We start from the raw sequence: 17,057 nt of genomic DNA, 5'->3' as shown, positions 1-17,057 counted from the left end.
CTAAGAATATAAAAATATTATTTGGGATAACACATTAAGTCCTCTCACTATTATAATGTGGTTAATTAATAATCACGATCACCTGAAAGTTATTCGAGTGTCAAGAAAACTTCACAACCTCTCATGCTATGGGTATAAAATTTATTTTATCAGTGCTTTAGTGCTAAAACAGCCACTGCTATATGGGCAATGAATGCAGCAATCAGAAGGGCTAAGGAATTAGGAGTCTTTCCTGCATGTATCAAGCTCTCTCTTGGTGGTCAGCATATATTCTGCAACACTCCTGGTGAGGCAAACAAAGCTTTAGATGAATTTGAATCGCTTGGCACCTATCTTCTGTGATGCTCTGCTGGATGTCGTTCTTATCATTTACATAGGAATAATGCATTTTCTGTTTTTAGTAGGTGTGCAGTGGCTGTGGATATTAGTTTTGTATATACAGTATGTGGGTGAAATGTTATAGCTAAAATGGAAGCAATATAAACTAATGTCATTTTTTCAAGGCTTGCATATGATTATGAATTGATTTACTAGTAATTTTACATATGTATTAAAAAGTAATACGAGAAAAGGTAAAGAGGAGGTCAGTAGTTATTAGCAGACCACTGGGGCACTTCTACATTTGCTACATTCAAATGGAATGATATTTTAGTGCTACATTTATTTCAAAAGTTATTCTTATTAAGTTACACAGTGGAGATAATTCAAAGCAGAAAAGAATGAAATGAAATAGAGATGCCGAAATAGTAAGTGCACAGAAGAAATCAGAAAGCAAACAGAATTAATGCTAACAGCATTCAGCCTCTTAGGTATTTTTGCATTCATTTTAGTCTGTAAATTAAGGTTAAAAACATGGAATAAATGTCCAGATTGATAGATTTACCCTTGGGATTAATAAAGTATCTATCTATCTATCTATCTATCTATCTATCTATCTATCTATCTATCTATCTATCTATCTATCTATCTATCTATCTATCTTAAGTGCAAAAAAAGTTTGTTAGCTTAGGAGCTGAAACTGTCAGTCAATCAGTCATTTTCCATCCTGCTATATCCTAACACAGGATCACGGGGGTCTGCTGGAGCCAATCCCAGCCAGCACAGGGTGAAAGGCAGGAACAAATCTCGGACAGGGCGCCAGCCCACTGCAGGGCACATACTCTATCACGCATATGTGTCAGAGGGTCATCCTGTGAGTTCCTCCCAGGTTTGTTGTTCTACCCTGGGCAGAAAGACAGGATACTGCCACTAACTGTGTTGTCTTCATTTTCCTCCACAATACTGAGAAACTGTCTAGTGAGGGAAACTGGCTCTGCTCCTTCTGGTCCCTGGGCCATAAAAGCATGACTGCCTGGAAGGAGGCGTCACTTCACCATCAAGCAACGAAAGAGATGGAGCTCTTATATAACTTGAAGAAAATGGTATATTATTTTACCTGATGTTATGTTGTAATGATGTTTTTGATCTATTTTGATGCCATCGAGCATTGTTTTTTTTAGTTTTTTAGTTGAAGTACATGCAGATAGCAGAGTTATAGCACCAAAAATTTATTTTGTCAAGACAACCACAGTACTTAAAAGTTTAAATTCTATCTGATTTATGTTTCTGCAAAACCAACTGCACTGACTGATGAAAATTATTATTAGCTGAAAGCAGAAATTCATGGAAATATTACAAGGGACAATGGAAATCATTTTACTAATAAAAGCTTTCAGTATTGCATTTACTGCATTAGTTCATTTTAGGAACGAGCTTGGAGGGTGAAATATTTAGGGGGAGTCATTCCAGTATATGATTAAATAAAACTCTGACAAAATACTATTTGCTTATCCAGATAAGGCCAAAGCTTTATTTGCTGAACTAAAATATATTTTATGATAAGTACACTGAGCTAGAGTGTCCAACTTCTATTTACTGTGTAGGCAGAAAGAAATAATGATTAATTTGGCACTTGAGAAGCTCTGAAATGCATCTTTTTACTAAAATGGTTAAGTTGGAAAAAGCATGCCAGTGGAGTCTTCCATACCAGCACATTAAAGCCTGTTATCCAGTTTGGTCCCCCTCTGATATTATGCTAATACATGGTATTACACAAGTTTTAAACAATTCAAACACATTTAGGCACTGTATAGCAATGTCAAAAAATGCAGTGGAATAAATTGTGCCAAAAATAATTGCAGGGCTGTAAAATAACAAGCCTTGCAGCAGTTGTGTGTTGACTGTTGGTACAGCTGCATGTGTTTGCTTCGCTAGCTCCTCGCAGTAGCATATCACTACATTAAGGGATATGAACAAGCGGGTGCTGCTGAACAACTGGCAGCATGAATAAACAATATGATTAACTTAAGCTGGCAATTACCATACTGGCAGTGGCACATGGCTGATTGTTTGTAGGCAGCATGTGACGTTAGCCCTGGCTGCTATAGGGAAAGAGGACAGACTGCTCTGAAATGTGATGTCTCAAAGTTGTCTTAGATTTCAGACAATACAATAAACATTCCAAAATATGCAGACGTTTATTAGTGTAAACAAAAGTAACCAAATGTTTCTGATCTATCCTTTTATCCTAATTCAACCAAATGGTAGCAGTTATGATAATGTTTTTTTCTAAAGCTGAACAGCTGTTGTTGCCTCATAAATGATTCCATGTAATACCAGAAAAAAGCCTTAAGAACAGAAATATATCTATCTATTTATTTTTCTTCAGTTCCATGCAAAAGTTTGGAAACCTCAGACATATTTTGTTGGCATTTGAAGAAAAAAATAGTAAAAATATCTTCAACAGCAAACAAACGAAACAGTACCATTTTTATCAAAACTTTAATATACAGGTAAAATTTTTTTTGATCAAATAAAAAATGAAAAACAAAATAATAAGAGTAAATGTAACATTTGCAAAAGTTTGGCCACCCTTTCTGGTCTAAGGTCTCAAAAATCAACAGGTTGTTAGTCTTGTCTAGTTTAACTTATTAGGTGTTAGTTTAGTCAAGAATTGTCGTTAAGAATTGTAAACTGATGGCAGTTCCAAAGCTTAACAAATTATTTGACTTTTCAAACATTGTTCAGCATTTAACAAGCATGGGCTCTTCTAACCAACTTGAGGATCTGACAGTTAAAACTAATCAATGCCTACAAAGCAGACAAAGGCTCTAAAAATATAACAAAATGTCACTAAGAAATGACAGTTAAGGGGAACATTGGAGGTGGACAGCAAGATCTGGAAAACCAACAAAACAGACAGATAAAGCAACTGATATACTGTGTAGAAAGTCAAAGCAAAACCCCCATAGTACTGCAAGAGACCTACAGACAAGTGCAGCAGAGAAAGGAGTGGAGGTGCACCATTCTACTGTGCAGATTTACTTACATGGACATGGCCTATATAAAAAAGCCACCAGAAAGAAACATAACCTCTGGTCTCATCACAAAGAAAAATGTCTTAAGCACACAAAACAACATCTGCATAAGACAGGAATTTCTGAGATAAGTGCCATGGTATTTAAAGGTACAATCAAACTCTTTGCCCACAACCAGAAAGGATTTGTTTGGAAATAAAACCGGAAGTGGTCTCCCCTAGACTTTCTCGTACACTCAGATATATGGATGGATATTTGAGGAGTAAACCACAAGACAATGTTTATATTTTTATATTATGTACATTAAAGAACAGGGCGGCATGGTGGCATGGTGGCGCAGTGGTAGGGTTGCTGCCTCGCAGTCAGGAGACCTGGGTTTGCTTCTCGGATTCTCCATGCGTGGAGTTTGCATGTTCTCCCTGTGTCTGGGTGGGTTTAATCCTGGTGCTCCTCCCACAGTCCAAAGACATGCTGGTTAGGTGCACTGGTGATCCTAAAGTGTTGCATTGGTGTGTGGGCTGGCACCCTGCACCGGATTTGTTCCTGCTTTGCACCTGTGTTGGCTGTTAGCATATAGCGGGTTGAAAAATGACTGACTGACATTAAAGAACCATCAACAACAAATCAAATTTACAATATATTGAACAATTATTATAAAAGTAAAGTTGAATAAATCAAACTCTGCAACTGCGTGAATAAAAAAAGTACCACTTCCAGTTAGTGGAAATAACTCAAAGGTTGATAGAAATCTACGATTTGTACCTAATACTTGCATGCAAAATTTGGTTGAAGTGAAAGCGTACTCAAGTTATAGTGTTTAAATACACACACACAAAGAGACAGATACACAGACATAATTCCAAAAATGGGATTTTCGGACTCAGGGAGGACTAAAATGTTGAGATTCATCAAAATCTTGACATCAAATTTTTGGATGATTACAATACTTTCTATACGAGAAAGTAAATCGGACTCGGGGAGGTCTAAAATGTCGAGATTCATCAAAATGTTGAGGATAAATTTTTGGATGATTACAATACCTTCCCTATAATTCAGATACGAGAAAGTAAAAAAGAGAGAAGGATTTGAAAAAAAAAAACATATTTCCAACTATAGGTGTGGGGCCATTATGCTTTGATGTTGTGTGGCAGCTAGTGTCACAGGGAACATTAAGCAATTACAGGAAAGAAAGGATTCCACTAAATATCAACAAATCATTGCAGAATATCAGAAAGTCAGTCAGAATGGCTTCTATAAGACATCAACAATCCAAAACATAATTCCAGATCTACACTATGATGTAACTCAAGAAACGCAAGGTGAAGATTCTGGAATGGCCCTTACACTTCTGTGACTTAAACATCATTGAAGATCTATAGATAGATCTTAAATGTGTTATAACAGTGTTCTGCAAGGAGGAATGAGAATTCAAAGACTCATAGTTGCCTACAAAAGATCTTTGCAAGTGATTTTTGCCAAAGAGGGTGTAACTAAGGACTTATTAGTTGGGCACCGAAGCTTTTGCAAATGCAAAGTTTATTCTTAATTTTTATATTTTTAGTTCATCAAATAAATTGTAAATGTACATTAGCATTTTCATTAAAATGCCGTTGTGTAAGTTTTTTTTTTGTCAAAGTTGCACTTATTATTTTTCACATCGAATAATAACAAAAAATGTACAGTAGTTTCGCCAGGACTGTCAAAACTTTTTCAGAGTGCATACTCTACCTCATTCAGTATATATGGAATACAAAATATATGAGGAGGAAAACATTTAATGCTTGTATAACAAGTTTCTTTATTTTGCCAATGGGTTCTTACCAGTTAAGCATTACTGAAGGAATTCTGGTTAGTTCCTTTAATACCCCCACACATCTAGAGTATGTCAAATATGTTCTAAAACTTTTAATGGTAAGGATGGAAAGGGTGACAGTGCCTTTGAGGTACAATAGTCATATGTAGTAACAAAGACAGAAGTTTCATGGTAAGGTAGTTATTACTGACTAATCATGGTGCCGGTGTGTGGACACGCATTGCATGTTGATTAGCATATGAAAGCAAGAATTTCACTTTACTCTGGAAATGATGCAATACTAACTCTACAAACCTACCTACCTCCATGGGGCTACAGTATATCTAATAACATTAGAATGTAATACATCATTCCGCTCACAATACTTGTACAGTATTATTAAACCAATTTAATATAATTCAGGGTTACTTAAGGGGCTATCAAGGCAGAAACCAACCCTGAATTAGGAGCTAACCCCATTGCTGGGCCCAGTCACACACAAATAGACAATTTGGAATACTGCATTAACCTAATATGCACATCTTTGAATGAGCAAGGAACACCAGAGTACCCAAGAAAAACACCCACACAAATAGGGATGGAATGTGTAAACTCCACAAATGACTGAGTATAGGATTTAAACCCAGGACAAAGAATGTGTGAGGCAGCAGCATTAACCATAGCACCACAGTTTCACTCTTCAGTTTATAATAGTGCTCTGAATTGCTTTGTAACTTCACACTAATTTTATCATGATTGCTGTAATGTGACAATAATCACATAATATCAGTAGGTACTGTGATATATGGCCAGCAGTTTATCCCGGCCAATACCCCCATGCCGCCAGATGGAGTCCTTCTTGCAACATGGAGGTGCCCCGAGTTCCAGCAGGGCTTCCTGGACATTGGAGTTTTACATCACAGCCCTGCTGGATACCATGGGGGCCGCCACTGGACGCTGCAGGAAGGCACGAGGTTTTTTATTATAGCTCGGAAGTACTTTCTAGTCACGGGAACGGAAATAATGAAGTACTTCTGAGCTGAAGAAAAGAAGGAGTTTTCACCTGACCCGGAAGTGTTAGTAAATCACGTGGACTGAGGGACAGAAACACTTCCAGGTCAACGACTATAAAGGACTCTTGAGAAACCCCAGCAAGCTGAGCTGAGTTGGGAGGAAGGGTGACTGAGCTGCTGGGTGGATTGGAGGATTGTTTATTATTTATTTATTATTATGATTATTGATTTATTGAGGATTGTGGAGGTGGAGGTGTTTTGTGCACATTATTATAATTAAAAAAGATATTATTGGGACTTTTATCTGGTGTCTGGCGTGTGGTCTGAGGGTTCAAGGGGACAATAGCGCTCCCTATTTGTCACAGTACTAATCTATAAAATAGATACAATGCAAAAATCAAAAATTTCATATGAACCTTAAAATAATTGTACACCTATATCACCTATTCATTTGTTTGGTATTGTTTTGAAAATAAGTAAGTATAATATTTCCTGACTGCATGCAAGATCATTTGGGTAATGTACTTTGTAATATTTGCAATACTCAAAGAGAAAAACCTATGGTGCAATAGTTAGTGCAGCTCAAATGACACTGCTTAAAACCTGGCCCTGTTACTGCTTATAATGAAATGAAATATTCTTCTTGCTTTTCTTGAAGATTTCTTTAGGCACTTTGATTTCCTCCTACATTCTAAAGACATGCAGTATGGGTTTAATGGTGAATCTAATTTAAACCTGATGAATGGATGTATATATGTTTGCGTGTGCATATTTGTGAGTATGTCCTCCAATGGACTGATATCCCATTCAAAAATGGCTCTTACTTTATGCTTTGGTGCTGCTGGGGTAAAATCCAGTGCCAGTCGATCGAGTATTCAATAATATTTAACACTCAATAAAGATATATATTAAAGTATTTACTTTCTTTAAAGAATCTGGATTTTGGAGACACTGGTATGATTTTATCCATATATCTTTTTTTTGAGTTGCTTACTCCAATATTTGGTTGTGGAGAGTTGGATCCTCTGCAGTGTGTTGGCACCCTACCCGGGAATGTTTCCTGCCTTGTGCCCTGTGTTGGCTGGGATTGGCTCCAGCAGACCCCCGTGACTCTGTGTTCAGATTCAGCGGGTTGGAAAATGGATGGATGGATGGAGTTGGATCCTATGCAGGCAGCATCAGGCAAAAGGTAGACATCAATGTCTCTTGATGGGTTCCAAGCGAGATACAAAATACATTAACACACATTTCTTCATACAGTACTAACATAGAGGTGCCAGTCAACCTAACATGCACATCCCTTTGAATATGACAGGAAACTGAAGTACCTTATAGGCGGACATGGGGGAATTTGCCAACTCCACAAAGGCAGTGGGAAGGCCAGAAATCAAATTACATCTTGGAAGCTTTGAGACATCAGTGCTATCCACTACACCACTCTGCCGTCATTCACCTTTCAGGCTGTATAGACATTTTCAGTGCTGCAGTTTCAAAATTATTATCTCCATAAAGTCACAAACATCATAGAGGAATATACATTTTGAAATAGCAAAACATGTTTGTACAATTTAAAGGGAGTTTAACCCAAAGGAAACAATAATATTTCCTCTTTATGTTTCATTATAACAAGAGATTTCCATCTGAAAGTTGCAGAAATATAAAGTTTGGTTTTAATATTGCAGTCAGCTGTGGAAACTTCAAAACCCTTCCAACAAAACCTCTAAGAGTAAAACAAAACACAGAAAAGGTTAAAAGGAAAAATTATCACGCATGAGAATATGGTAAAAGTCACCATTTAAAAGAAATCCTTTTCTTGTTTTAAAGAAATTAAGCTTCTGTTTCAGTACTTTGAAACTTACACTAACATGGCACATCTAGTTTGTATACATACTGCCAAATACATTTTCTAGTAATATATGTCATTGTATAACCTGATTCTTATGAAACTGAGATATACAGAATAACTTGCCTGATATTTTCAGCTGAGGCATTGGCTTCCTTTCTGAATGGAGGTTGTGGGACTGGCCGTGGATGTGGGATTTCCTGAGTGACATGGGAGATACCTAAATAGATTTCATTTGGCACCATTTCCACCTGTTTTTCTGGGGTACTTGGAGCAGAAGGCGATGTTTCTCCAGTGCTACTATACGAGCAAGGAGAGGATGACAGAGGTGATGCCAAGTTCTCTTCTTGCTCTGCTTTGCCACAAAAAGTGATTGGGGGAATTCCTCGGTGGATCCGGGGTGGAACTGGAGGTAGGTTCTCAGATATTTGCTCTGGTTTTGGTATAGATTCAGTGGAGCTCCAGCTATTAATGCCTTTCTGAAAACCTTTTGTGCTCGGTAATTCTTCAAGGTCAGCATCTTCAGTATCTGTGCTTGATTCCCCAGGACGAAAACCCTCCAAAACAATGAAAGGACTTGTAGTGGATTCCTGAGGTGATACATCTGGAGACACTGGAGCTGCAGTTGTAATTTGTGGTAAAGTATCTGTTAATGGTTTTGTCTTGCTGAATACTGTCCTGGGTTTTGGGACTGGTTTCTCTAAAACTGCAACATTTTCCTTTATAGACTCCACAAATGTGCCAGACATTTTAGAAGCCATAAGTTTTCTTTCAGGAATAGTTGGGTTAGTATATACTTTCAAGTCATTTAACTCTTTCTGGAGGCCTTTCTCAAGAGTAGGCTCTGTAATGAGACAATCTAGTGATGCCTCTCCCTCTTCTGAAAGTGACCCATCCTGTATTTGTTTAGCAAGTTTTAAGATCCGTTTGCGGTGGCCAGTGGCTATTACCCCAATTTTAGACAGAGTTTCATTGTCAAGGCAAAAAAGGTCTCTAGCAGTGCAATAGCCTCCTTGTCTGAAGTCATTCTCATATTTCTCAAGATGAATACTGGATAATAACTCTCCAACATCTGCATCCTCTGTCCACAGCTTAGCCATGGTAATAGGAATCTTCTGATCTTCCTAATTACAACCACCACAAGAAAGTTAAGTATAAACATACTGCTCCATCATCTGAAATATTGTAATAAAATAACAGTTAGTATTTTTTAGCATTAACTAATCTACAGTAACACTTGTGACATATCTTAAACAATTTTACAGTGCAATATTTATAATTATTTTTTTTCTGTCCTCCTCTGCAATCTGAGCTCCACATTGGACTCATCTATAGAGATTTAAAAAATGATATTATATATAAGGATTCAACTTCTCTAATAATTATATATCTATTTTAAGTAAAACAGTATTGATTTTTTTCTTATTTAATTTAAATTTGTGTTTATTTTTTGTACCTTTTCTTTAACATCTTGTAAAGCACATTGACCTTTCATCCTAATTATAAAAATATTCTATAGAATATTATATTCTATAAAATATTCTATAGAAATAAATGTTGTTGTTTTGAGTCTTTGTGTCCTGCCCAGGACTGTATTGGTTTTTCCCCAGGTACCCTAGTATTCTTACACAACACCAAGATGTACAGGACAGACTGAATGGAAATTCTAAATTGGCCATTTATAAATGTATGTGGTTGTGTGACTGTGATGGATTGAAAATACAATAAATGGTGCTATTCTGCATGGGATCTGACCCTCAACAAGGATTAGTTTGTTGGGAAAATGGATGACTTAATATATAATCTACTTTATAATAGAATAAATGCTTCATCATCCCAAAGTTATATCAATTGTCAACTTTACATTGGCACTGTGTTAGTGGAAGTTTTGTGAATGTGTGTATAAGTACCCTGTGATCAAAGCCTCTCCTGCCGTTAAGCCATTGCTCAAAGAATGGGCTCTGGCTTTATGCCTCTCTGAACTGCACTGAGTGGTTTTTGAATATGAATGAAGGAAATGTTCTAAGAAAATATAATCAGTGGTATAGTAGTGAATGCAAGATAAAAACAGTTCAAAATAAAAATAGCAAACTAATCACATTTATGCAGTTTATTCCAAGCCAAAGGCAAATCAAAATGTTCTTATTTGTCAAATACAAATTATACATACAACATAACATGCAATGAAGTACTTAGTTGCTTATGTTATGACTGTGCATTGACACAAATCTATATAGGGGATAATAAAAATACATAACTTTATAAATTTAAAAATCATTAACCAAATTACAAATATGTAATAATAATGATGATGATGATAAAGGCTAAATAGAAGACGTAACTTAAATAACTTAATGTGAGAGAGTTAAGAACAGGGTATCATGTATTCCTAAAAACTTTCCTTATTTAACTTGCAGATGAACCGTGGGAAAAAACTCGTCCTCGGCCTCTCTGAACCTTCCTTTCTAACCATAAACAAATCAAAAATTAGTACTACCATAACACAGTAAACTGCGGTGGGTTGGCACCCTGCCCAGGATTGGTTCCTGCCTTGTGCCCTGTGTTGGTTGGGATTGGCTCCAGCAGACCCCCGTGACCCTGTATTCGGATTCAGCGGGTTAGAAAATGGATGGATGGATAACACAGTAAATATCCTAAGAAAGTAGAATTCTAGAAACAATGAAATGCGCTTGATAAACTCAACAGGCAATACTATTTCTATTCTTAGTCTAAATACATAATAAGAAGGAATGAAAGAATAAATGTATTTAATTAATTAATTAATGAACTGTAAACTTACACAAAAAATTATTTAACGTGATAAAAGATAGTGGCCACATACATCATTCCATTTTCTGAACCTGCTTAGTTCAATTCAGGATAATATGGGCCTGGGACACACTGTAGAAAACAAAGCAGGAACCAGCACTGGACAGAACCAAAGTTTACTCATGCATATACACATAATCTCTTACAGTGGTGAAATTAAGACCATCCTCAAACAAACCTGTCCATTTCTAGAATGAGGGACCTAGAGAAAAGCCTTCACATACTGTAAAATGCAAGAAAATGCAAGTTCCCCACCACCAGTGATTCGAATGACATTTAAACACAGTGTCTCCTAGGACTGTGTTACAATGCCATTCTAATAACCAATGGTATTACTTCCAGATGTGTATATTATCTATTTTGCATGTTTAAATTCTTCTCTTTAATAAAGTGAAACCATTTCAATCAGCAAAATTACAATAGGGAAGCCAAAACAATGTAATTCTTTCCGAAGGTTGAATTAAGGACGCCTACATCTAACACAGATACCAGCTGTCCCAGACCCTCGAGTACGTGGTAGCTAAACTTGAGGAAGAGTTAGCAAGCCTGATCTGTAACAGATAACTCTTAGAGAAAAACTGTATACCCCAAGAGCAGCATCGAAAAGGAATATAGTCCAGAGGAGTAAAAACAGATTGTAGTCGGACATACAGTGCACACTGAATACGATTGCAAAAAAATATGAAGGAAAGGGGCAGTCCAAGGTTCATGACTTATTCCATGACTAAGGTACCTACTGTTGTGTCTCAGGTAAGTAACCTGATGCAGGGAAGCACTTACAACAAAAAATTAATGGTAGTCCGGAAACAAGTCCAATTGACAACTGCTTTATTTTAAACTTGATCTTCTATATATAAAAGAACAGTCTGATGCAATAAAAGAACAGTCTGATGCAATAAAAGAACAGTCTGATGCAAAGTAATTAATACTGGATATATGTACTATCTTTATATGGATATACTCTACAGGTCTGGTATACAACTGGAATTGCTAAATAAAATCCAATTGCCAAAATAAACACCCCTTTTAAAACAGGCAAAAACAACAAATAAGTAATTTTCCAACACTTCCAACCAACAACTATCCTGGAGTTATTTTACATGGAAATGATCTTTCCTATGGGAATTGCTATAAAGTGATGGCAAAGACAATGAGAAATCCAAAAATGAACTTTCTTGACGATTCAAATAAGAAAAGGGATAATGTAACATATCCCTGCAGACAAGCCTTCTATGTACGTTGTTATACAAAGTATTTGAAGACCCTCTCTAGACCATTTTCTTAGACAAATGTGTGGGGTCACCTATGACATCTGTTGGGTCTTAGGCATGTGTTGGGCAGATCTGAAGAGGCCAGATAACAGCAATACATACTGGCACTAGGGAAGTGGAACGTCTTTTAACCTAAAAGGGACGGAGCTAGAGCCAAATTTTAAAGATTAAAAGGACAGAATTAATACGAGTGTTAGGACACTTACAATCTCTCATATGTTTGCTGAATAAGTGGATATTGTACTAGTAGATGAGAAATTTGTGATAGTACTACTTCAACCTGTAGAGCGAACTTTGACCTTTGTGTGCTTATAAGTGTCAATGACTACTCAAAAATGTTGGGAGAATTTAGGACTAATGTGGGTGAAGACACAGGCATTTGATAAATTGTTACTGTTCTTTGTGAAGCACATCTTTCAGGGGATCTGATATATTTCACTTAGTCATGCCCATAACAAAAATCATGTTTCAAAACAGAACTACTCATAACCATGAATGATATTTTGGCAATTTTTTCTGAGTTCAGTCATCAGCTATTAATCAGCTATTGTGTTGTTTTTTTTCCAGGCTTATAATTCATTAATTTACTGTGTTTTTTGTAATGCTGAATTATTCATTTTCTTATTTTTATAAAATTTATGTTTTATTTGTTTATGATTTCAAATTTAGGTAGTATCTTTAAACGTGCATCCTTTCTGTGTTTTCTCTGGGTGGAACCACAATCTATTATTTCTGGTTTCTGGACTCTTTGTTCATTTTATTGGATTCTGCTCTTTGGATTATGTTTTGGGACTTGTTCACCTTGAACTGCATTTTTTCATTAAATTTCTAATTTTGTTAATACATCCTTCTTTATAAAAAATCATTTTTTGGATTATCTCTAGAGTTGTATGGTTTATGTCACTTGAAAGACATTTTTGATCTATTTTTTCAACATTTAATGACTTTTTGGACTTTTAAATTCATCTTCCCATTTTTTGGTTTGTTAGGCCGAAGCCTGCAGGTAGCAGTTAAGGACTGGCTGCTTGGGGTAAAACTACCTTTAGGTAGGTCAGTGAACATTCTGACCTACTTCATGGATCATTGTAAAAGCCTTACACCCCCCTTAATAATTTTGGTGGGACATGTGTACAACATCATCTTTGGATTTTACATGGAGTTTCATATTCTTACAACAAGAGTCCAACTACAAAAAGACTGATGGAGGAGGTGAATTAAAAACTGCAATCATCAGCATTCATGGACAAAATACATTTTAGACAAGTCAGAGACAGTCATAGTTCCGACCTAGGCCAACTTGGACACCTAATTCTACAATAGAGGGGATGGGCTGCACAGTCCTATATGATGACATAACATTGCATCCTTTAACTCCAAGGCTCCCGGTATCTCTGGTAACTCTAAAATGTGCTGGAAAACAGTGTGGCTTTACAAATAGTTTAGCGAAGGTAAAAACAGAAGAATCACTAATGGCAGTAAAGACAAATTAAATTGCAATTGAATCTGGGCATGCTGTAAGTCTCTAATGGCTATAAAGACAAACATCTATAGTAACATATGCCGTGGTCAGATAACAAACAAGGAAAGACAAAACAAATCCCCTACCAGCATTGATACTGGAGAACATGAACTTTTAGGAATTTTAAAGCAAAGAAGACTACCCTGTCTTACCTAGGAATTCTACTGTATTTAATATGATAAAGTTATGTATTAATATATACATATGATGAAATTCCTAGAATATCTGATACTGTGTGAATCATCATGGTGGTAGTTTCCCTTATTCTTTTCAGAATCAGACAGCTGTCCATGGTTCTTCCCCACATTACAGATGACAGAATCATTTAATGACAGAATCATTAAATGTATAGATTGAGACAAAAGATGGGTAGTATATGGGCTATTGAAAAACAAGATTAAAGCTACTCCAGAATTATGTCATAAGCAAACTTTTAATAAATGTAAAATGTGACATACTGAATAATGGCTTAATTAGGATGGCTTTCTTAGTATGGTAATCTAAATAGTCAGTGGTCTCAAAACTTTTCTTTTATTAAAGTTCCTTCTCATCCAAAGACTCTAATGAAATTACCAATACATTTTCCATGAGAGTTTAGGACCTCATTTTTGACCCTAAAACCTTAGGACTTTCATTAGACTACAAGTAAAATACACTAAACATTATAAAGATGATTTAATTTGCAAGTTCTTTCAAGAAACATCTTGTGTCTTTACTGTTTTTTTTTTCTTTTAGTCTGTGGTACACAAAGATATACTACTGTAGAAAAAAAAGTTAAAATATTTATTAGTAACAGATTAAAGAATTACTGATTGGGAAGAAGGAAGTAGTGGTGCTCAGTAAAATTTTCTTGGGCTGTATCAGATATCATTGTTCTGGAGAAGCTGATATTAGCTCCAGGAACTGATCTTAGACCATGTGCAATAAATGTGCTAATACCAGTATCTTTATAAGTAATCAGTAAAATATACTAATATGTAAGTGATAAAAGTAGAAGTGCCAGTATATTTCTCTTCTCAGATCAAAGTAACACATACATATTTCTTTCTAAAAAACATAAGAAAACAATGAGCACATTTTAAACCCTGAGTTCTCAGTCTCTGTGATTGAGGGCTACAGTGGCTAACACCTCAATTAGAAGCAAACACAGCTGTTAAAACAACAACCTTTATTAATTTAAATATAGTTAATTTTCTTCATGTGATTCACAACTTTACTAGTTATTCATGGTTTTTAATAGTTTTTGATTCTTACCCAGTTACTAATTACCAATATGATGCAAAACACAAATGACCCAACTGTTTACCAGTAGACTGGGCTCCATGTATGCCTGTGTAATTTATTAAAATATCTGGAAAGAAATGAGACTGGAAAATTAAAGAGACAGAAATACTAATCTGCTCCAGGGCCTCATAAAATATAAGAATGATGTTTTTGGAAAAGGAACACTTGCAGTATCTAATAAATCTGTCATGGTAAAATCAGAGCACTACCTCAGGGCATGTGAAATAAAATAAGAATCATTAACAACAAGGAATGGCCTCCGACTGAGAACTCAGATGAAATGAAAGCATACTGCCTCTGTATCCAGCCATGCTGAAATTCCCAACATAATTCTTTATTCCAGTAATAAAGGCATTTCAAATATTAACTTCACTAATGTCAGACATACACTCTGCATTGGCACAATTTTAAGCCCGATTTGTAGTCACTGGCTGATTTCCTGAGTAGGCTTGAATTTCAGCTTCATCAGCCATTGTTTAACATGAAATATGAGAGGGGTTGGAGGCTGAGTGCATCTTATAATTGGGCTGTCATACGATCAGAAGAATTTTTGTGATATCAGAAATTTCAGCCGGTTGTCTTGTAGTGTGGGCAGTCTCATGACCTGATTTTCAATGTGCATCTCTCACAGTAAGTTGTACACAGGGCATGATCATTTTCACCTTTTTGATTTCAAAAATCTCACTATCATATAACACATACACACATACAACTAAATAACCAACTGACAAAAGTATCTTAGGAAACATTTACTGAAAAAACCCCAAATAAACAAATTCAATGGTGAATTACATACCTCCAGTTTTCTCTGTAAAATATCGTAACAAAAATATTATTTGTGCCTTCTCAACTATCCATTGTTACTATCTAGTTACATCTTTTTCTTTTCTTTGTGTTTTCAAAACGCAGTACAGCAAGAGGAAGCAACGCAACTCTTTACTTTGTTAAAATTTTGAAGCCTGTGGCTTTTTTTTTTTGAATGCGTAAAGCTTTACTGCAAAATTTCAAGATGTACAACTGTAGAAACTAAGCATCTACATCATGGCATGGCAACATGTTTGTACAGTTTGACCATATATAGATGACTGGCAGCTCTGTTGTGCAGTATGAGTAATTGCACAATGTATGCCCAGCATTAAAACTTCATGTTTTATTATTTTGTGTCCTGTTTTAATGAAAGCAGCCCTGTAGATAAAGTCTCATCTCCTTTTGCAGTATGAATACCAATGACTGACATTTTGATGGATGGGATCCTACACTAATACTGGAACTGACTACACAGCTAAACCAGAAATAAAGTAAGTAACCTTCATGGTCCTTGGATCCTTATTTAGGAATATTTCACCGTGTGTATATTTTACTGTATTTGTGTTTACTACATTTGAACTGTTTACAAGTGCAGCAAAAAAGGAAATGTAAACTCAAAGAACAATACATTTAATTATCATGTCACCTATAATATTAGATAATTGATACCATTAATATTCATGAGTCGAGAGAATCTCAAGTCAGTATTACCAATCTACTCTAAATCAGTCTTTAAAACATGTTGCTTCCTTAAATATAGATGGGTGGGACGAGTTGCTTTATTTACAATTACATTTTCCATAATACCTACACAACTGACACATATGAAGAAGTAATTTATTAAACAGTTTCTTTTGATGATTTGTTAATCTCTTTTTAGCATGGGTCAGTTTCCCTTTCATGACAACACAATAAATGTGCTAGTCAAAATTGAGAAACAGTTGGCTTGCATCACTGAATACTAGAAGAAGGAGACCGCATTGACGCAGGTATATCAATGTTCTTCCATCATGTGCTCGGATACTCTAGAAAGCTGCTAATATGGTTCTGTGGGTATGCCAACAAATTGCTGCACTTTATTGTTTTCAAAGTACGATAATGAATGACATTCTACTAAGAATCTTGAAACTGCTATTTTTTACTTATGCTGACATATACTTTATTTCAGAGAAAAACAGTGCCAAGAATCTGTGATAAAATTTACTACTTCTGATTTTCTTTGTTGTCATAAAAATATCTTAGAAACATAGAAGACATTTTTTATGAGATTGAAAACCTTACCATTTCAAAGTGGACATATTCAGTATGTTTTAAGGCTTTTATTTTCCTTTTGGACTAATGCC

General features: G+C 35.7%; 1 protein-coding gene across 2 annotated transcripts in view; it reads right to left on the bottom strand.

The window, feature by feature from the left end:
• arap3 (ArfGAP with RhoGAP domain, ankyrin repeat and PH domain 3) overlaps positions 1 to 17,057 on the bottom strand; it is a 172,225-nt gene that overhangs the window by 83,899 nt on the left and 71,269 nt on the right. For both annotated transcript variants that reach the window (XM_039774588.1, XM_039774587.1), the window contains exon 2: positions 8,131 to 9,179. In XM_039774588.1, coding sequence (XP_039630522.1) covers positions 8,131 to 9,104 — 974 coding nt within the window. In that variant the 5' untranslated portion in view covers positions 9,105 to 9,179. The remainder of the gene's footprint in view (positions 1 to 8,130; positions 9,180 to 17,057) is intronic.

The sequence above is a fragment of the Polypterus senegalus genome, chromosome 13 (assembly GCF_016835505.1).
Source record: "Polypterus senegalus isolate Bchr_013 chromosome 13, ASM1683550v1, whole genome shotgun sequence".
In the NCBI taxonomy this organism is placed as follows: domain Eukaryota; kingdom Metazoa; phylum Chordata; class Cladistia; order Polypteriformes; family Polypteridae; genus Polypterus; species Polypterus senegalus.
The sequence above is the reverse complement of the archived record's forward strand: the minus strand, read 5'-3'. Positions and strand labels throughout refer to the sequence as shown.